The 22416-nt window shown below is 42.2% G+C and overlaps 1 protein-coding gene and 1 long non-coding RNA gene across 2 annotated transcripts in view; one reads left to right on the top strand and one right to left on the bottom strand.

The window, feature by feature from the left end:
- The window catches only part of LOC310851823, a 743739-nt gene that overhangs the window by 539850 nt on the left and 181473 nt on the right, over positions 1–22416 (top strand). The window lies entirely within an intron of this gene.
- On the bottom strand, positions 13357–21700 carry LOC310850492 (uncharacterized protein; the record flags this gene model as incomplete). The annotated part of the gene is made up of 5 exons (XM_083752013.1): positions 21387–21700; positions 19908–19994; positions 18902–18991; positions 14128–14274; positions 13357–13361 (listed from the first exon to the last, which is right to left on the bottom strand). The coding sequence occupies exons 1-5, from the start codon at positions 21433–21435 to the stop codon at positions 13357–13359; spliced, it is 378 nt and encodes a 125-aa protein (XP_083608139.1). The 5' UTR covers positions 21436–21700.

Raw genomic sequence — 22416 nt, forward strand, 5'->3', positions numbered from 1 at the left:
CCACTTTGTTTCGTAAAGTTCTCATTGTTTTCTTGTTTGTTTAATCAACTCCTGCCTGAGACTCTAATTACTGAGTTTTCCCTCACACAACTCCCCCACATGATAGCCCATGTCAATTGTAAAACTTGGTGTAATTGGCACACATTGAAGTGTGGGCACTATGTTAAAAAGGGGCAGTTAGTGGGGTGAATCCACTGCATTATTAATTGGTCGCTAGCAGTGGGATCCACTACATATTAATTGGTGGCAGTGCCCTGATCCAAAACAAAAACCCATAAGGAAAATCATTTACCACAACATGTTCATATTTTGTGAAGGATTCCCTCCCCCCTAAAACTCCTGAAGTGAGTGGTGATAGGCAGGAATGCAAACTGAGAGAAAAACTTCTATGGGGATTCTTAGTCATGAGATAGAAATGCTGAAGTTAAAAAATGTACTCGTGAAAATAAAGGTGGATACAGAAAAGGAAATTCAGTTAGTTAGAATTCAGGCAAAATTCTAGAGAAAAAGAAGCTAGAATCAGGGTGAAAGAAAGCAAACAAGAAAAAGAAATGTTACTTCTCAAACTGAGGAAGATGCAGCTTGGGGCAGAGGTGCCCACACTACAGAGAAGTGAGGAATTTTCCTCAGTGGAAGAGGAATAAAGACATAGAACACTTTTTTTGTTGGTTTGAAAGGATTTATTGCCCAAAAGTAGAGAAAATTGAAATCACGTCACTGACTAAAAATGCTAAGTTGGTTAAAGAAGAAAAATCTGTCAGAAATCATGTCCCAAACCCTGAATCAATTGAACATAGCCCTGTGCGCTGGCTCCTCAGAGAGAGAAAGGGCTGGGTTTAAGGGTTTAAGTTGAAGAATGACAATGGGAGAGTGTGGTAGATCACTGCTAGTTTTTGATACTGGATAGTCATGGTTTAGTCATGCTGGCCACATGACCCGGAAAACTGTCTGGGGCCAAACGCCGGTTCCCTCGGCCTGAAAGCGAGATGAGCCTTTGACTGGACCTAACCGTCCAGGGGTCCTTTACCTTTACCTATACATATATAGTTAGTTCCTTTATTTATTTGGGGTTTCCTTTTCCCCTCAGGCTTCCCTCTTCGGTGTAGATTTATTGCTTTATTGTTCGGCGTCCAGCACGCTTCCCCCTGCGAGCCTCTGCAGGTCGTAAAGCAATTAGCAGATAGCAAAGTTGCACAGCGGTCGTGTGTGAAAGGGCAGTAAAAAAGTCCCACACGTTTCTTCTGTCCTAATATCACTTTATTTGCTCAAAAGTAGCATATTTACAAACAAGAACTTCCATCTGATTTAAGCTGCATCTTCTCCCTCTGCTTGCAGCTGCGCAACAAAGCTGCTTTCACTTTCCACCCAGCTCACAGCATTCCAAGCTGCTTTTGTCACGTCCTGGCTTACTTCCCTTGTAAATGCCTCCTCTCAGGCTTGAGGCACAGAAGGTTAACCCTTCACTACACCCAACACCCCCTCTTGTCTTGCGCCTGAGGGGAGAATCGACCCTTGATCGTCCCAAACCCAGACCTTCGCAAAACTCCCCATGTCTTTGGAAGGTGAGTGGCTTTGTGAACCCATCAGCTAGGTTCTTGGCAGAGGGACAATACTTCAGCGCAACTAATCCCTCCTGAACACTCTGGCACACATTCCAAAAGCGAATGTCTAGGTGTTTAGTTCTCGCCTTGAACTGACCCGACTCTGCCAAATGCAGGCATGGTTGATTGTCCTCGAAAACACGTATCGGCAGACAATCCACTCCGCAGAGTTACTGCACCAAGCAAGCATAGAACTCTACTTCTCTGCACACCTCTGAAAGAGCACTGAACTCAGCCTGAGTGGATGAAAGCGCTATAAGACTTTGCTTCTTGGACCTCCATCCAACTACTGAGTTCCCAAACTTCACCACTAGACCAGACACAGACTTGTGATCCTCAAGATTAGCCCAATCTGAGTCCACAAAGCAAGTCAGTTTGACTTCTCCTTGTGCTGGCAACCTAAGACAAAAGTCTTTGGTTTCCTGCAAATACCTCAGAACTCTCTTGATGCCATTCCAGGCTTGCACACTAGGGTTTGAAGCTTCCCTGCTGAGCAGATTGACAGCAAAAGCTATATCAGGTCTGCTCCACTGGGACAAGTACAACAAACTCCCTAGGGCTGACTGAAACACTTCAATATTTTCAAACGCAGTGCGTTCTACTTGCTGGCTGTCCTTCACAAAACTAGTCTCCATAGGACTTCTCACTCCTGCACAATCACTCATCCTCATTTTCTGAAGCAATTGCTCGATTTTGCCTTTCTGGCTGAGCAAGAAACTTCCATCCTGTGCACGCTCAACACTGACACCTAGATAGCACCAAACAGCACCAAGCTGTTTGAGCTTGAACCGTTTACCTAGCTCTTTGGCGAACTTCTCCGCCTGTTCATCCGTTTCTGAAAAGAACAGCACGTCATCAACATAAATCAGCAAATACTCTTGTGTTGCTCCTGAACCTCTCAAATAAAAGCAACTATCCGCAACACTTCTCCTGAAACCTAGTTCTTCTAAGGCTTCATGCAGGCACATGTTCCAGTTTCTGGCAGATTGACGTAATCCATAGATGGATTTGTGCAATCTCCACACAACATCCTGCCTTAAGTTCTCAAACCCCGGAGGAGGAATCATGTATAGCTCCTCCTGGAGATCTGAGTTAAGGTAGGCAACATCCACATCAAAGTGGTTTACCTTCCAGCCTCTCTGTGCTGCACAAACTAAAAGCGTTCTCAGAGTCTCCGCTCGTGACGTTGGCAAATACACCTCCGTGAAGTGTATTCCCTTTCTCTGAGTGAATCCTTGAGCAACTAACCTGGCTTTATACTGTGGCTCTCCAGTGTCAGTGGGTTTCAAGTGGTTAACCCACCTGCAAGTCACAGCCTGCTTTCCTGGTGGCAACTCTGTGAGTGAGAACACACCTAGGTCTTCCATGGACTTCATCTCTTTGTCCATTGCCCTGTGCCATTTATCTGCTTCTTCCTCAGGTAAACTCTGAATATCCTCGAAGGATTCAGGTTCACATCTGGCTGAACCTACCCAGACGCTTGAAGTGTCATACCGATCAGGAGGCCTCCTTGTCCTCGCTGATCTCCTCAGTGTGAATCCTGGTGACCCTGCTGCTTCACTGGGTCCAGCTAAATCATCCTCAACTTCAGTGTCTTCCCCCTCTGACCTGCTGCGCCTCTTGGGCCTTACAGCTGGTCCAGCAGGTGAAGAAGGCTCACTCTTTGGCTCAAACTTGACACTTGCCTGAGGAGGTGTTCTAGGTTCCCCCCTCTGAGGGATCCTGAGCTGTCCCTGCCTTGGACTCTGTTGCTCTGAACCATGGTCCCCAGCAACAAGTTCCTCTTCCTACTCAACGTCTGAGTCATAGAACGGCTGTGGAATCACGTCTGGATTAGCGTGCAGACGCTTCCAACCAGCTTGCTCACAGAACTCAGCGCTATTGCTGATAACCAACCTTGACTGGTTTCCACTTGGGTACGCAAACCGCCAGGCCTTTGAGCCAGGCTCATACCCTACAAAGATCATTCTTTTAGATCTTGGCTCACCTTTCTTGCGTAGAGCCTTTGGAATAAGCACCCAAGCCTCACAACCAAACACACGAAGGTAGTGTACCTTAGGCTTCTTTCCATGCAGTAAGAAATACGAGGTATTTCCTACACTAGAGTTGTACACTCTATTCTGGGTATGGACCACAAATCTTGTAGCTTCAGACCAATATTTCAGGGGTAGTCCTGCGTCCCACAGGATCACAGACACAGCTTCCTGCACCGTCCTGTTCCGTCTCTCTGTGACCCCATTCTGTTGCGGAGAGTAAGGAGCGGTCAGTCTGTGGCTAATCCCCTTCTCCCTAAAGAAATCCTGTAAAGCAGAACCAGTGAATTCAGAACCTCTGTCACTTTGAAAGCCACGAACTTTGGTGGAAAAGGTTACCTTAACTGCGGTGATCCAATCCCTGATCATTTTAGCCGCCTCCCCTTTCGTTTTCAGAGAGAAGGTCCAAGCAGACCTCGAGAAATCATCAATCAAAAGCAGAGAATACTTTGAACCTCCCAGTGACTCAACAGACATGGGTCCACACAAATCTGCATGAATTAATTCAAAGGGTTGTGTGGTCTGCCTCTCTGACTTTGGATATGAGCATGTCACAACTTTCACCTGCTTACATGCATTGCAATCTAAAAAATTGCCACAAACATTAAATTTGCACCCTTGTGTCAGCTCTGCTGCTTTCTGGAGATATTTCCAATTCAAATGGGTGAAGCGTCGGTGCCAAATATGTGAACAACCATGGTGAGGCGCTACATTCACACATTGGCCCTTCGCATCTTCGGTGTCATCTTCTCCTGTGGTAAAAGGCACATTTACAGCAAACAAATTATCTTTAGACTGCACTGTGTATACGTGTTTCCCATCCTTGGAAAACTCACACTTGTCACCTGCAAAAGAAACATGAAAACCATCAATAAGTAGATCATGCACACTTAACAAACAGTTAGTTAAACCGGGCACTGCATAAGCTTTGATTTCATGCTTAAGAAAGGGACAGAAAAAGAAACCTGTCTCTGTCAGCCTTTTTCTGCTTCCATCAGCAATCGTCACATATTTCTCAGTTTTTACTGTCCTGAAATTTCTCAAAAGACCAGGAGATGGCACCAGCGGGTTGGTGGCTCCACTGTCGATTATGACAGTGAGAAAGTCTTGTTGTTGACATTCCTGGGTCGTCATGGCAACAATCTTCTCACTGCCCCCCTCCTTGGGGCCTCTGCAGATGTCCTCTCTGGTTGTCATGGCAACAGACTTCCCCCCGGCAGGAAGACTTGCCCACGACCTTCACAGCTTCCATAGATGCAACTCTCTCAGTTGCCTTGGAGACCAGACTTGTCTCAGCGTTCCCACACAACTCCACAGCTCTTATCTTTACTTGCTGCAGGTGGCCGGCCTTGAAGCCTCCGGCACGGCTAGGCTTCAGCTCTTGGTGTAAACAACTCTTGGCAGCTTTTGGAGAAAGAGGCGTCTCTGAGCTTTCACTGCTCACTGCCCCCCCCCCACTACTCACGGGACTCCCAGGACGTTTTCCTGCACCCCCTCTGGTGGGTAAAGGGCTCCCAACTCTTGGCCTCTTTCCTGGCTCCTCACACAGACACGTTGCAGCATCCATACAGCTCCCAGGCACAGCAAAAGCACCAGCAGCATTGCCAGCAACAGCAACAGTCCCTTTGCCCCCCTGTGGGGGCTCCCAGCTCCTCCCAGCTGTGTGTCGGCTCTCAAGAATGTGGCCGGCGCCATCTTGCCTCTCCCCTTTGGATGCAGCCCCATCTTGGCCCCTGCTTCCCACCCCAGCTCCACAAGCTTCTCGGAGTGCTAGCCAAGCGGCCTCTGGCCTTTTAGCATCCAGGACAACTGGCACTAGATGAGCATCCACATTTTCTGCCAAAAAAGCAAGCACACGCTTCTCAACTTCACCTTGCTCTGCAGCCCTTTCAGCCTCTGCTTTCCCAGCTGCCTTCTGTGGTGGCTGGACTACGTCCCACAGCTGCTCCCCCACTAGCAAAAGCTCTGCTTGAAAGCGCCACTGCAGCCAATTTTGGCTACTCAGTTTCTGACATGGCAGCTTAAGCTCAAAGCCATGTTCTTGGGGCTGAACCATTTGCCTCCCTTCTGTTGGCCTTTGCAAAAGTACTCACGCTGCAGCCAAACTGGGCACTCCGGACGACGTGGCTCTCAGCTCCCTCTCCATCAGCCTCCTCCGATCTGCCCTCTGCTCTCTTTGAAGCCTTGGCAGTCGCTCAAGCTGACGTTCAGTCCTTTGAAGTCTTCCAAAGCCCTTTCTCACACGCTTCGCGTCGGTCCATAACCTCTTCGGTGTAGTTTTATTGCTTTATTGTTCGGCGTCCAGCACGCTTCCCCCTGCAAGCCTCTGCAGGTCGTAAAGCAATTAGCAGATAGCAAAGTTGCACAGCGGTCGTGTGTGAAAGGGCAGTAAAAAATTCCCACACGTTTCTTCTGTCCTAATATCACTTTATTTGCTCAAAAGTAGCATATTTACAAACAAGAACTTCCATCTGATTTAAGCTGCATCTTCTCCCTCTGTTTGCAGCTGTGCAACAAAGTTGCTTTCACTTTCCACCCAGCTCACAGCATTCCAAGCTGCTTTCGTCACATCCTGGCTTACTTCCCTTGTAAGCGCCTCCTCTCAGGCTTGAGACACAAAAGGTTAACCCTTCACTACACCCAACATTCCCTAAATGTAATACATAAATTCAAAGATTTCTGTGATTTTGTGTTTCTTGTAATAATATTTGTACTTGACCAGGAGAAAATTCTCAAGCAATGGGATAGCTCAGTTGGTAGAACATGAGACTCTTATAATCTCACAGTAGTGCATACCACTCAACTGTCCCAAACTGAGCAGGACTTCACAGATTAACAGATGCCCCCTGCTTCTGTTTAAATGACCCACTTCTGCTACCTCACCTCCTCCTTCTTCTCATGGGTGGCCGGGGCAGCTGCAACCATGACCTCCTCACGAGAAGGCCTATGGCCAAGGCCTAGCCATGGAGGAGGTGATGGCGGAGAGACAGCTGGTGAAGGTAGGGTGGTGGGTGGTGGCGGCGGCTGTGAAGGATTAGGGTGGGGCAGGGGTGAAAAAATGTGCAACTTAGGGCAATTTAGGGCAGTGGGGGGCTGGGAGAAAGAGCAAGGATATCAGGTGATGGGGTGCAAGGTGTATTTGTCCTGCTTTCCCACCCAGAAACATTGGATGATATAGAAAAAGAAGTAAAAAAGTGCGTGAGAAGGAAAAAAGAAAAAAGAAAAAATACTGTAACATTACCCAGTGTTAATATACAAATGTGTATATTTTCATTATCCTAATGCACATATAATTTTCAGTAGCCTAATATATTCTGTGTAAACTCAATCCAAATATCATTGAATTGATCCAAAGAAAATCTATAAGCTGTCCGTTCATATGTTACCAATGTTGTCATGTTGTCCAGCCATTGATTGAGGGGAATCTATCTCTGCTCTTCCGGAGTATCAGTCTCTTGGCCACCATTAGGGCACATAGAATCCTTTTTTTTTTAATGATCTTTATTGGTTTTACAAGTTTTACAAGTAATACATATCTTATTTCTTTTAACCTTTATCTATCAAGCTTGTATTTCCCTTCCTCCTTCTTCTGGTTTCTCTATGTTTCCTTTTATCTTTACGCATATGTATGTTATAAATTTCATCCATTGAATCCATTTTTGCTTTCTTGTTTTCAATTTCCATACAATGGGTATATAGTTCAAGAGCATAGTCACGTCTGAAAATCTTAATTTTTTGAGTAGTGTCTTTGGGAGAAAGTGCTTGTGTCCAGCGCTTTCTCCCAAAACTTAGTAAGTTTGGGACACAGTAAAAGCATGTGTTTCAAAGAAGAATTGTCAATAATACATCTCCAACCAAGAGATACATTAGATAGACTTCTCTTATACAAATGCAAGGGAGACCAATAGATTCTAAGAAGGATTTTCTGTTGTATAATTCTTAGATTAAGATCCATTGATATCCAAGAAATTTTCCTACTATCTAGGAAATAGTGAGCATTCCAATTCTTTATTCCAATCATTTCTTAAACTCTGCATATCAAACTGAGTTTCAAATTAATTATCCAATTGCTCCAAATTTCAAGTGTCTCAGATGCTGTGAAGGTAGTCAGACCAGATGAAGTTACTAAAATATGTTGTAGCTGCAGGTATTGCCATTGGACCACCTCTGATAGATGGTATTTGATGTATATGTTGTACGTATAGAAGTCTTCCTCATCTATCAGTTGGTCCAAGGTCAAGACACCAATTGTCAGCTCCATCCCATTGCTGACATAGGGGGAGAGCGTAGAGTAGACAGGAGGAGGTAATTATGTAGGAATGCAGAATGAGGGAGGAGCAGCCTAGTTGCAGTAGAAGCCTGAGCTCTGAGAACAAGGAGAAGGGGGGAGTTCAAGGGGGAAGACAGTTTAAGCTCGGACTCAGAGGGAGGGCCACCGGAAATAGCCCATCCCATGATACGTAGGTGCACAAGAATTAATGAGAGGTGTGAACAGAAAAGGAAGCAAAAGTGGGGCTTTAAATGTGGGAATAGGAAGGGGCGGAACTCAGACTAAGCAACAGCTAATTTGGAAGTAGGCACTGAGTGACTGAGCTCCAGAGTGATTTGTGTGTTTTGAGCAATAAACCTGAGTTAATTACTGCCAGAGTTGTCTCGCTTCTATGGGAGAGACCCAACCATAACACCCATTATCACACAGTTTTTCCATATTACCATTCCTCTCCACACATTATTGAAGTAGGATTTAGCATGTGAAAATGAATTTATTTTTATTAGCTAATATATTCCATATCTTTCTAATTGGCTTGTTTCAAGAGTTGTAGGGACTTCAAATGTTTTGATCCTAATACTATCCACCCAAATAAAAGTGTTATATACTGTGTGTGTATTCTAAGGTTGCCCAACTGAGGAGATTATGACCATCAGCAGGTCTTCAATATTTGAAACTTGTCAATAAATAAGAATGAATGTATAATTCCAGTCTTGGAATTCCAGATTTACGTTATTGAAAGCCACTCAGATTTCTTTGAAATATGGACTGGAATATACATTTCCTAAATCAATAAGATAACTCATGATTACCCATTGTTTTTCATTCTAAAAACAGTGCCCTTCATCACCACTGCCACCAAATATTCTTAATTTGATAAATGCAGACACACAACACAGTTTTGATTTGCTTCACCAATTTATTTTGATTATGAACAAAGGATTTTTTTACACATATCCCATGTTTTCATGAGCCAAACCCCCACATTTCTACTTTAGTTTTCTATTCCCTGCCGACCATTCACCAAATAGAAGCCTCAGGAGTCCTGTGAATACCAGTTGCTCTGGACTCCCATGTTCAGACAAGCAACCACCACTTCCACTGTTGCAGAAAATAGTGGAATCCAAAAGGAAGAAGACATTGCTCTCTACCTTTAACTACCTTTAAAAGCTGAGTTGCTTTGGTGAAACTATAGTTTCATAGCATCGTGTTTGTGTTATCATGCCTGAAAAGTACTTGTTAAGCATTGATGTCTTGGCCAATTCACAAAAAGTTGGTGTTGCACAGCCTTTGACGACCTTATCAGGAACTTCACTGTTGTCTGGTAAAGAAAAAGAGACAAGGTCAGATGAGCATCTTGGTAGCAACCTGTGTTTGTGTGTGTGTGTGTGTGTGCGCGTGCGCGTGCAAAAGAAAAAATAGGAGCATTCTAATTTTTAACAACTATGTTGAGCAAGTATAGAAAGCATCTGAAAATCACCACATGAAATGAATATGAGAGAGGTGTTTAAAATTTAGAAAGAAAAAAGTCTATTTTTTCTTCTTCTTGGGCAAGGGCTCATCTTCATTGATACTGCTTTCCAGATCAGGTCTCCATGCCTAATTTTACGTCTTTTAAAGACTGGTGAAAACACTCTTTTAATAAATTTTTACATGTAATTTAACAAAAAGATTATTTCTCTCACCTTCTCAAACCCCCACCCTGTAAATATACATACTCATCTATATACATACAAAGCAAATGTGATTTGAGGTGAGTTATGTTTTTAGGAAAAAGAAACTTTCCCCCAAATGCACAATAATCTATTTTCTGGAAAGAAGCCACAAACAGAATGAAATAGTAACACACACACACACACCTGTTTTCCCCCTCCCACTCATTGCAAGGCAGTTCTACTTACCATGAACAAGAACAAACTCAATGCACTGAGTCTCCTCATCATGACACCTGATGGCATTTGAACCCTTAGAAACTTCTGATTCAGCTGCACAAAGGTTTGGGCACTCCTGCCCATTCAATTTCCTTGGTAGCCCTGCCAGAAGTAAATACTAAAGTCAAGACATGATTCCAGCCCATTTATCGTTATTCTAATTCCTAGGCTTCAGTTCTTTAATCCTGTGAGAGGATTGCAACATCTCTACTTCATTCTGTTTCTGCAATTAATGATGTAGATATTTACACCTGAGATGAGGAGACAAGCAGTAGTATTTTTTAGGGGGTGAATTGAGGAGTTTATTGTTGTGAATGTGACTTATTGGCCACTGTTATTTTTGGTGCTTGGTTTATTATATATAGTGTTCAATCACTAACTACATATACTTATGTAGTGCTTATGACTATGAAATAGACTGAGGTATATAATATTGTTTAAGTATAATATGTTGTATACTGTGTTACTATGTTGGAAACCCTCCTCAGATTAAGGTTACTATGTAAAGTTTCTAAACAACAGACAAATAAATAAAGAAATAAAGCCTTGGTGTGTATTTGTTTATTTATTAATTATTCTTTTATATCTCTTAATACTAAAAAGAGTCTCCTAGTGGTATAGAAAACTCAGAAACTACAATAAAATAAAATAAAATTTTATACCTAAATGCATTACAATGCAATAAAATGTAAAATCTCAAAAAACCAAAAACATCAACATATACTGAAGTGCCTTTAAAGTGAAGGAACCCTTCTGTTTTCAGTGCTCCAATAATTATTATTATTATTATTATTATTATTATTATTATTATTATTTATTTATTTTATTATTTCATTATTTATACCCTGCCCATCTGGCTCTGTTCCCCCAGCCACTCTGGGCAGTTTACAGCATTTATAAAGTATCTCCTAACTTACAAAATGCTACAGATCACATTAAGATTCGGCCTCCAATAGCCACAAACTATAAAGTTATTACCTCTGCGGTTCTAACCCATCAAGACGAGTCCCAGGGTGAGCTGTGCTTTCAGGAAGCAAGGGGGGGCATGTTTTGTACACTTGTCGAGTCATCAAAACTCAGTTTCAATCTAAAATTTTATTTTTTTCTCACGGGCAGATAGGGTTTCAGCCTGCATAGCAGTTGGAGCTGGTAGACAGTTGCTCTGGACACAGAATTGACCTGCACCTCCATGGACAGCTGTGAGTCAAAATGACTCCCAGGCTGCCCTCCTCGTCTTTCAGAGGCACAGTTACCACATTCAGGACCAGGGAGATCTCCACACCTACCCGCCCCCGTCCCCCAAGTACAGTACTTCTGTCTTGTCAGGATTCAACCTCAATCAGTTAGCCGCCATCCATCCTTCAACCGCCTCCAGACACTCATACAGGACCTTCACCACCTTCACTGGTTCCGATTTAAAAGAGAGGTAGAGCTGGGTGTCATCTGCATACTGATGAACACCCAGCCCAAACCCCCTGATGATCTCTCCCAGGGGCTTCATATAGATATTAAAAAGCATGGGGGAGAGGACGGACCCCTGAGGCATCTCACAAGTGAGAGCCCAGGGGTCTGGTCTGAACACTCATCCCCCCACCACCTTCTGAACATGGCCCAAGAGGAAGGAGCAGAACCACTGTATAACAGTGCCCCCAGGTCCCAGCCCCTCTAGACGGTCCAAAACAGAGGTAGGCAACCTAAGGTCCCCAATCACCTTCTCAACCTGGCCCGCAGATGGTCCGGGACTCAGCATGTTTTTACATGAGTAGAATGTGTGCTTTTATTTAAAATGCATCTCTGGGTTATTTGTGGGGCATAGGAATTTGTTCTCTCCCCCCAAAAAAAATATAGTCCAGCCCACCACATGGTCTGAGGGATGGTGGACCAGTACACAGCTGAAAAATGTTGCTGACGCCTGGTCCAGGAGGATGTTATGGTCGATGGTATCAAAGGCCGTTGAGAGATCGAGCAGAACTAGGAAACAGCTTTCACCTTTGTCCCTAGCCCACTGGAGATGAATGGCCAGCATGACCAAGGCAGTTTCAGTCCCAGCTTCTTATTCATTATCACTCATCCCATTTTACTGCACACAGATACATCATCCATCCAGTCACCCCCGTCATCTCTCACTCAATCACCAGCAACCATTGCCAGTCATTGCAGTTTAAAAAAGTGAAAATCAGGACACAAAATTTGAAGTTTTTATGCATCCCCCTCCCCATTTTGCTGATTTTCAACAATGCCCCCTGGACACAATAAAACATCAGTGTTTGGCAGACCTACTGTAGAAACCAATGAGAGAGAGAAAACGGTTCACTAATTGAGACATGAAATATAGTAATGGGAGGAACTGAGGGCTACCATATGTCCGTATTTTCCCATCAAGTAGGGTGATTTTTGTTTTTCAAAATGCTTTTAAAATCCCCTCAAAAACCCAAAAACTTATTTTTGTTCCCAAATAATTTTATTCTCAAATAGAGCTCAACAACTTTGCCCAAGCAGTGCGACTTTTGTTGTTCTCCATTTAAATGGCATCCAGCAGCAATAGATAGTTTCACTAACTACCTCTGCAGTTCTGCCCCACCAAGATGAGTCCCAGAGTGAGCAAGAGGGGGCATGTGTTCTTATCTCTCTACCTGTTTCCCCAATTTTTCTGGGGTGTTCTCTTCCACACACCCAGTGGTCATTTGAATCTTTTGGGGAGAAAGTGCTTCTCCATGACATACAGATGATGATACTGATTCCAAGAAACTAGGTTAGGGCATTTACTAAACACCTCCAAGGAATTATTGAGGCCCCATTGGGAGCTCAATATTTATTTATTTATTTATTTATTTATTTATTTATTAGGAATTAAATTTGTATACTGCCTTTCATTCAAAAATCACAGGGCAGTTCACTACATATTTTTTTAACATACCGTATATCAAAATTCTGTCCCTAATTACTGGCAAGGGAACATTGCAGTGGCACCCAATCAAGTGATACAACTTTTTAACCTCATGTCATCTAATTTTCTTTTGTCATCTTTTGTACACTTGTTGAGTGATCAAAACTAAGTTTAAATCTAAAATTTTTTTGGACTATATGCAACTGGCCGAGATGACTGGCAGAATTCGAGACCTGGGAGAAGAGAGGGTTGAAGAAGATTGGAGGAAATTTAAGATTTATTTACAAAAATATTGTGATTTGGCGGAAAGTTAAGTAGGATGTTTGATCATAAATAATTGGCCACCACAAAATCGGATCGAAATGGGATGTAAAGTGAGATTAAGAGAAACTAATTTACAGAGGATTATATTTAAATGAGTGGTTATAAAATTTGCAAATTAGATGATAAATTGCTGGGAAAAATTTATGATGATGAAAATGGCAGCGGGAGATGTGAGGAAGTCCAAAGAAGTTATGAAACTTTGTTGAGATAAAAGAAAGGTTGTTTATTTCTGTACTTTATTTTGTAAAAACCCCTAATAAAAATTTATTAAAAAAAAAAAAAATAAATCTAAAATTTTAATTTTTTTATCTCATCCTGTTTTTGAGTTATGAGTGTTTAAAATTTCAAAAAGAGAGAGAGAAATTTGACCTTGCCAGAGTACACAAAGGCCTTAAAAGCTCAGCCCAGCATTGAGATACAGTGTTACCTCAGGTTAAGTACTTAATTCGTTCCGGAGGTCCGTTCTTAACCTGAAACTGTTCTTAACCTGAAGCACCACTTTAGCTAATGGGGCCTCCCGCTGCTGCCTCCGCACCAGAGCCCGATTTCTGTTCTTATCCTGAAGCAAAGTTCTTAACCTGAAGCACTATTTCTGGCTTAGTGGAGTGTGTAACCTGAAGCGTATGCAAATTGAAGCGTATGTAACCTGAAGTACTACTGTACGTCAAAACTAAAAACACAAATCCCTTCAGAACCTGAGCTTCATGATATGTCACATGATGGACTTACTCTAAATCTAAAAATCTAAGTTACCAAATTTTCAATTTTTAAAAAAAGAGTTTAAAAAAAATATGATTTAAAAATTCCCAAAAATATATTGATTATTTAATATTTCAAAGAGCCACCTGCAAATTTCACATTTTACCAAATATATTTTGTACATAAATGTCTGCCTTATTGGATTCTATTTGGGATAAATGGGTCTTCTTGGAGTAAAATATAACAGAATAAACAAGATCTCAACTATAATATTAGTTGCTTCAGGCATTTCTTTAGAAAGTAATTCAGTTAAAAGGTGTCTGAAAAGCTAGTTAGGCTTTTCTTTTTAAAATGTGCTTTAAAAATAGATAGCTATACTTACTTCTAATCATTCCCAGGTTGCACATATATTTTTGACAGCAGAAGTGGATATGCTCAACATATTTGTTTTCTACTGAAGAGAAGGTGGCAATAACTGAGATGCAATCTTTAGCACAACCCTTGTTCTTGTAGCTCTTTGTAGAGCCATCTGTTAGATAGAATTGAAGGAATAGCAAGATTCAAATTGATGAACATACAAATATAAATACATTGGGCAAATGGGTGATTTAAGAGAAAATACCCGGCAACAACTGAATTCAGCAAACTAATACATAAAGTAGTTTCTTTGAAGTATAATTTCTTCTGCAATACCATGTGAATATTCTAGGATAGTTCCTTAACAACTTGCACATAAATGGGACTAGATGGACTTGTTTTTCTGCCCATACAAAAGAGTCTAGAATAGTTTGATCCACTACCCATCTCTACCTGATATACAGCTAGCTGATCCAGGGGCCTGACTCATGAAGCTTCCTTATATTATGTACTATATTTCTGAGAGACAGGAGAAGATGATTTTTCATGTTTCCTCTAATTTTCTGATCTCTTGAACTCACTTCTCAATACAAGAAATCTTTTTTCACGCAACCTTCTATGGGGAGATGCAGTTATATCTGTCTGGGTATGTTTTCCCCCCTTTTCCTTTAAAAAAAATGATTTCTGTGGCTTCATTTGTCAACAGAGTATTTCAGCATTTGATGCTATGTGCTGTTACTAAATGTTGCAGGCCTATTCGGCATCAGGTAATAGTGCAACTAGATAAATAGGTTCCGCTCTGGCGGGAAGATAAACAGTGTTTCCATGCACTGTTCTTGTTCACCAGAAATAGCTTAGTCATGCTGGCCACATGACCCGGAAGCTGTACACAGCTCCCTTGGCCAATAAAGCGAGATGAGCGCCGCAACGTCAGAGTTGTCCGTGACTGGACCTAGTGGTCAGGGGTCCCTTTACCTTAATTGGAGACTGGTTCTAAAAAGAGAGAGTGGGATGTTGGCGTTGGGGACAATATTTATAAGATATGGCCTGGATCAGGTAAATTCATTCTGATTGGTCTGAAAATCACCATTCACCCCTTCCTCCTTTTCAGGAGTGTTGTTTGCACCCAGTGTGATAGTGGATAGGCTGCGCCCCTGGTCATTGCCTACTCTGGCCCAGGCAACGTCCCAAATCTTGCAGACATGCCTGTGCAAGAAAAAAACTTAAAAGTACATGAGAGTGTAAAGCAGGCATGAGCTGAAAAGGGCTCCTAGGAAATCTGCATGGAGTTGTTTCGAACATGAGAGAACTCAGAGAAATGTGGATAATAAAACACGACGATCATCTCAAACCTTTTCCAGTTAAGAGAAATTTAGTAGATGCTTGGAGGTTTAAATATCCAAGGGCAAAGGAATTTTCATATTATTCTGAGCTGAACCAGTATGCCAGCAGTCAAGATGGAATTTGGATCTCAAAAGAATTAACATTAAGAGTGAGAAAATTTGAAATTGATCCAAAGTCCCTATCAGATCACAATTCAGTGTCCTTATTCCTGAAGGGGAAAGAAAGAGGGCAGAAAAGATAGAGGATGAATGAAGCATTACTTATTGATGAAGGAATAATTCAGATAGCTAAGAAAGCTTCCGAAGAATTCTTCAGATTTTATGTGGGAAAGACTATGGACAAAAACAATTAAATTCTCTGCATGTATGGCATTAAAAGAAAATTTAATGAAGATGATGTATAGGTGGTATTTGACGCCGACTAAACTTGCTAAAATTTAGAAGATAAGGATGTTGGAAATATAAGGAGAAGGAAGGGAATTTCTTTCATATGTGGTGGACGTGTCCTAAGATTAAAGCCTACTGGGATATGATATATAATGAACTGAAAAAGATTTTCAAAAATACCTTAATTAAAAAGGTATATGAAGGAACATTGTAAACATTTGAAAACACTTGCAGGGTTGATTTAAAATATTGATAGGTTATGATTTGATACCTGTTTATAAAAATTAGAAGTAAGTCTTTTAAGTATAGAGATAAGATAAATAGGGTGATTTAGAAATGCTAAGATAAAAGTGATAACATATGGAAGTCAGGGAGGGGGACAGGAGGACGTCAAAGCTCAGTTAGAGCAAAGATATATGTGATGAAGAAATTATATTTGTTTGTTATAAAGGGGGGAGAATACTAATAATAAATATTATATTAAAAATATTAAAAAATAGAAGAATTCTTCAAATTTAATATTAACAAAGGAACTAATATGAAGACTGTTTGGAAGACAGGGAAAGCACCCATGCGAGGATTTTTCATCCACCAGAATGCAATTCAGAAGAAACGGGGGGGAAAAGAAAAAATGGAAATATTAGAGGAGATGAAAAAAAATAAATAAAAAAGAAATAGCTAAGAACCCAAAGAACAAGATGTTAAGTCAAACTATTAAAATGCTTCAAACTGAATTATCAGTATGTTAAATCAGGAAACAGAATGGATGATAAAAAATGTTAAAACAAATAATCGGACTAGTGTTGGAAATGTAAAGAAGTGGCAGGAACAACATATGTTTGTTGGACCTGAAAAAAGATGAGGGAATTTTGGGAGGTAATTTATAAATAATTTAAAAAGATGTTTAAAAGCTTATTCCCTAAAAAGCCTGAAGATTCCTCTTAGGGATCATGGGGGATGAAATTCCAAGAAACTTTAAGAAAGTATTTACGTATGCCACCACAGCAGCAAGAGTCTTAAATGCCCAGAATTGGAAAATGGAGACCTTTTCAACAAAGAGTTACTGGCTGATCAAATTGATGGAGTATACAGAACTGGACAAGCAGACAGGTCAGATGAAAAGATCAAACAATACAATAAACTAAATGATTGAAATATATTCAAACTGTATTTGAAAGACCATTATGGAGAATAAATTTTTCTGACCACTTTAGAGTAATTCCTGGAAGAAGAAAAAAGTAAAACATAATGGAATTAGGTTATTGAATAAATGGCTGTGTTAGGAGGGGCAGTCAACTAAGTAAAACTGAGGACTGAGGTAAGAAGGGGAGGGAAGTCAAACGGAAATGGAGTACAAATGAATCAAAGCAATCAATAAATATGTATTTTTGTTCTTTTTTCTTTCATAATGTTTTAAAAATATATGTTTAATTAGAGGAAAATCAAGTTGTTACAATGTGATTTGATGAATGTATGTCTAAAGCAACTAATAAAAATGAATTACAAAAGAGAGAGAGAGCAAAGTGAAGTGACCAATGGACCCAAGTCACAGCATTCTGCTTTGCTTTCCGTGGAAAACATTGCAGGACTCAAGGGAAGAAGGCAACAAATGAAGGAGGAGACTGGGTAGTCTGTGTGGGCAGAAAACAGTAGGAGGACAAGGAAAATGCTTGTCTGTTGCTTGGTTAGCCCTGCAAATGGAAGAGGCAAGTGTGGAGGGGAACTGTCCACCCCATCTGAGTTAACAAGGACCAAGTAAGATGAACAAAGTGATGAAGCAAAATGTGCAAGCCCAAGGGGACTTTTTACAGGACAGATTATACACTGCTAGGCAGCTGGCTGCAAGACGTGGCTAGTGGATATCCTTAATGGCATGCTGGACTTGTTCCAGGTGTTGTAGGTTTGGTAGTCACCTTCTATGCAACCTTCTATTTCACCACTTTGTGCAGCAGAAGAATCATTGGGCTAGATTCTTAGTGGGAATGGAGGTGAAGCCCCACCCTGTCAGATGGGATCCCTCTCAGGGATCTTGGAAGAATGCATTCCTTGTCCATACATCCAGCTCAGGGGTTCAGGGCACAGAGCACCCCTTGCCAGTGTCTACTTGAGGTTCACAGGATGCTCTTCATGCTGTTGATGGACGCTAATATTGGTCATCCCCAATAGTCTATCAGTCAGTAGGCAGACTGGTTACATGCCCAGTGTATGTGTCAAAGCTGTTTATCCCTGTAATCAGTAAAGTTGTGGACAAATCTGAACCCAACACCTGTCTCCTTGTGTGCATTCACTTGCTGCGTATCTCATTGCTACATCAATGTGCCTGCACCAACAAAGAGTAGACTCTGATTTGGTTGCTTTCTAAGCAGTTGGGAATTATCATTCACTGAGGGATTGTCATTTAGGAGTTAAGGGGGAGCTATGAGACCAATGTCAGAGAAAGATGAGGCCTGAATATCTATGCACAGTTTGTTCACAGTAAGCAGCTGGTAAAAGTCAGGAGAAGGTTACCAGTGGCTCTGTGGATCTATAAGGTTTCCCTGAGTCAAAGTATGAGAGAATGAGAGAGGTTCAACACTATTAGTTAATGATGTGGAAATGGGCCATCTCAGTGGATCCTTGCAGACTCTGGAATTCCCTTGCTGAGAGAGAGAGAGAGAGAGTTTTCAACATAGAGAGGGATGGATGGGTTTCAACATAGAGAGGGATGGATGGGTTTCAACATGAGGTTTTCTTCTTTATTTTATTTTTTGCTTTTATTGTACCTCACTCAAGAATCTAGACTAAATCCCACCTTGTTGTCATTTTACAAGTGGGTCTCAACAGCTTTTTGAAGAATGAAAGGGTTTGGGGTTGTGTTGTTTTTATTGTGTTGTTTTATTGTTATTGTAATTATTGTTACATTTTAAACAGATTTTTAATATAGTTTTAATTCTAATATTTAATTGTTGAAAAAGTTGAGTTCCTCGAGGATGGTGAGATCAGCATTCTTTTGTAACACTAGATACCCCAGAGACCAAAGGATGCAAACACACACTTAGAGTTAATATGACAGAAAGGCTTCATACTCACTTAAATAGGTTTCAGTACGCTGAGAAAAGCAACTTCCTCCTTCCACAATACAAGCATCCCCATTGTTTTTTAAACATTGCACTTTTTTCACTGCAGAGAGGAGAGGAGAGGAAACATAAGTTGTCCAGTCTTTGAGAAACAGAATATTCCAAGCCAAACACAAGCAATGTTTAATGTCTCAGGATCCACATGTAGTGGTGGGTTACAGACTGCATGACCGCCAACACACATCTCTCCCCCCCCCCCCCCAATTCTTCATACAGGAACATGTCCAGACACAGAAATGGAAAGACACAAAGCCTTCTTCCCATTTGCTAGTATCTTTCCCCTCACTCCAGGCCTAATTAGTAGCTGTCCAGCTGCATAAAGCTTCATCATAGGTCTTCAATCCCCCCCATGAACTCTGAGTATGCTCCATAAATCCATAATTTGATATATTAATTCTGGCATAAATTTAAATACCCCATTAACCAGTTGGCACCTTCCTGTGCTTTGGTTTGCCTGCATCAATCTCACCTACAAAGTCCTTTCCTTTCTTGGGAATTTCCCTATTTAAGTGGGTGAACAATATTCCCCTTTCCAAATCCTTTCTTTGGTAGTTGGGAGATGATGGAAACCCGGTGGGGGCTGATGGCTCTGAAAATGGGATGGCGTCCACTTAATCACATCCAAGGGATCAGGGTGGGGCAGCACTGATGATACAGAACCGCCTTCTCCCTTTCCTTTCCCCTCTGAGCTGGTGGGTGCTACTGGATGAGGGGGGGGCATCAGCGTTATCGCTGCAGATCAGGGTGATTAGTCACATCCACAGATCCTGGGCCCCTTTCCTGATTACAAGCATCCAACAAGATGGCAGATCCCCCTGTATAAAGGGGGAGTCCAGTGGAAGCCACAGCCACCACCGGAGGGGAGAAAGGCCACTGAGCTGGACTCCAACCCTGACAAATCCATGGCAATTGGGGATGCCACCCTGGCCAACTCCACTGCTGAGAATATAATGCCTCACCTTTTTCCATGACCACCTCCTGCGTGGCTTCCATCTCTGGCACTTCCTGCGAAGCAAAACCGGTACTTACTTCCAAGGCATCCAAACCTGTTGAAATTAAATTAACAGCACCTTGGTTAGGATTTTGTGTTTCTTGCTTCTGCCAGCTGACAAGCACTTGAAGTTAAAGCTGCAGTAGGGCTGCCTTCTGCCTTCTCCGGGCCTCGAAGAACATCAATATAGTCCCCTAGTCTGACTCTTCCTCCACAGAACAGGAGGGGAATGGGATGCCTATGCATGCTCCCTCTGTGGTGCAGATGCTTTTCCTTTGCCCTTAGGGCCCCCCTTAGCCTTGCCTTTACCTGGAGCCATGCTAAATGCACCCCACTCCCCATAATAATCCTGAGGCTCAAAAAGGCTCTGCAAATGTAAAAATTGCCCCTTGCCCCATTCCATAAGGAAATATAAGCACACTTTCTAAATGGACCCTCAGGACCCAACCACTAAACAAGACTCAATATCAGCTTTGTAGCTGAATGGGGAATTTTGAATCTGATTTCTCTCAGCTCCTGGGCTCAGTACGCTAACCACTACACCACACTACCTACAAGGAATACTGTTGCCTAGCCACCCAAAAAATGGCTGGGGAGTTCATGAAGAAAACCCTTCACCCCTCCCTATACCACTCCTCCAGCCCAGGGCCCACAACAGCAGGGGCCATATTCCATCCCCAGTCACTACTAACTGGCTACTTCCACCTAGGGAGATTTCCCCCCAAAAGCTAATCCCCTACCAGGGATGGCCCTTGCACTGGTTCCCCGCTCTTGCAACCAGTGCTTTCAATTTGTGATTAAAGGAAGGCACCAAGTTCTGCCTGACATTGGGGGTGCTCATTGTATGCACTTGAGACCACAAGTATAAGATGTACAAGGAGGTTGCAAGGAGGCACAGTGGGGCCCCTCAAGGTTGGGGAATTTTCAGCCCCATCATCACATCCTTGGGGAGGCAGAGGTGTCCCCAGCCCCATAGGTTTGGAATCTATGGTTAGAGGTCTCAGTGCCTCAACGTACCATTGATCTGTTGCCTCCAGCAAGAGTCATATTTATCTGCAGCAAGCAGCCTACTGCAGGGGTAAAGTTACTCCTCTCCTCTCCACTGGCCTCCTCATGAGTAAATGGAACAGTAAGGAGGACCAATCCCCTTGCCTCTCTAGACAGTTGGCTCTGCTGCTTTTATCTTCTCCTGCCAGCCTCCCTGCTCTGCTCTCCCTCATCCAGTCCTCTGATTAGCTAGACCTCCTCTCCTTCTTGCAGAGCTCTGTATGGCTGCAAGGGGGTAGGTAGCATCAACTGTGTTGGACTGGTCATGTTGTTCGGATGCCTATCATCTTCCACAACAACTACTTTGTGTCTCTTGCTTCAAAGGTGGCGTATGGACACCACTAGCCCCTTGACTGAATGTTCTTGGAGAAAGAATTCAAGATCTCAGGCTCCTACTCACCTGGGCAAAGGATGACCAAGAGGAGACAAGTACTCAGGAAAGTCGTCATAGTGCTGAAGAGATCAAAAGCTGAGAGCACTCAGAACAAACAAGCAGGTGAAGGATGGAGGATGAGCCTAGTTTGGAGGGTTTTATAGGCCAAGAAGGGAGCCCGAGGGTTCCAGGTGGAAAGAACTAGTCCAGTAAGGGGGTGGGAAATGATGAAATTAGAGATTGCATGCTTTCCCAGACATGGTGCAATTTTATACTGGAACACAAAGCACAATGTGGAAATTGGATTAACTCTTTTTTGGAAACGGTATGAAATTCTGCCACCTGCAGTTTGCACTCCCTCCCATTCTCAGGGTTAAGAAACAGATATTTTACTTAATTGAATCCTTTTTCTTGCAAACTCTGTAAAATATGAAACAATATGTTGTGAGCTGGGAATACTGCCTTTATCAGTAAGAGCATGGCTGAGGACCTTGACATATTGGATCTTCCTCCATTATAGAGCCCTATCCCCTAATTCTATACTTTACGATCTTTTAAGTGATAGTGCAATCAACAATCTATCATTGATTTGTAGGAGAAAACTGGATTCGATAGGGCTCACTCTAACTGATTTTTAAATCTCTGATCCCAAAGATATATGGGAAATTATCAGGAAGACCCTCACAGAAAAAAGTGTTCTCGCCATGCTTGAGGTTGCAAAGCACAGCACCTGCTCTCCTATCCACCTAAATCTCCCTTTGTGTAGAGATTTCCAAAAGGGATACATGACAAATCTGAAGGAACATGAATCGTGTAGGCTGTTTATGTTGGCCAGATTTAACATGTTTCCCTCGGCGGTAGTGAGAGGAAGATACGTAGCTATCCCAGAATCAGAGCGTCTCTGCAAATGCAGAAAACAGGAACCCGATACTCTAGAGCATATATTCTTTTCCTGTGATTTTGGCAGCTATGCCAGAAGACAATTATTTGAGGCCCTAAAATTTAATAGACAGATTTTTACACAACCAACTGTTCAGGACCTGCTGGCGGACAGCAA

This window comes from Podarcis gaigeae, assembly GCF_964106915.1.
Source record: "Podarcis gaigeae genome assembly, chromosome: 8".
In the NCBI taxonomy this organism is placed as follows: domain Eukaryota; kingdom Metazoa; phylum Chordata; class Lepidosauria; order Squamata; family Lacertidae; genus Podarcis; species Podarcis gaigeae.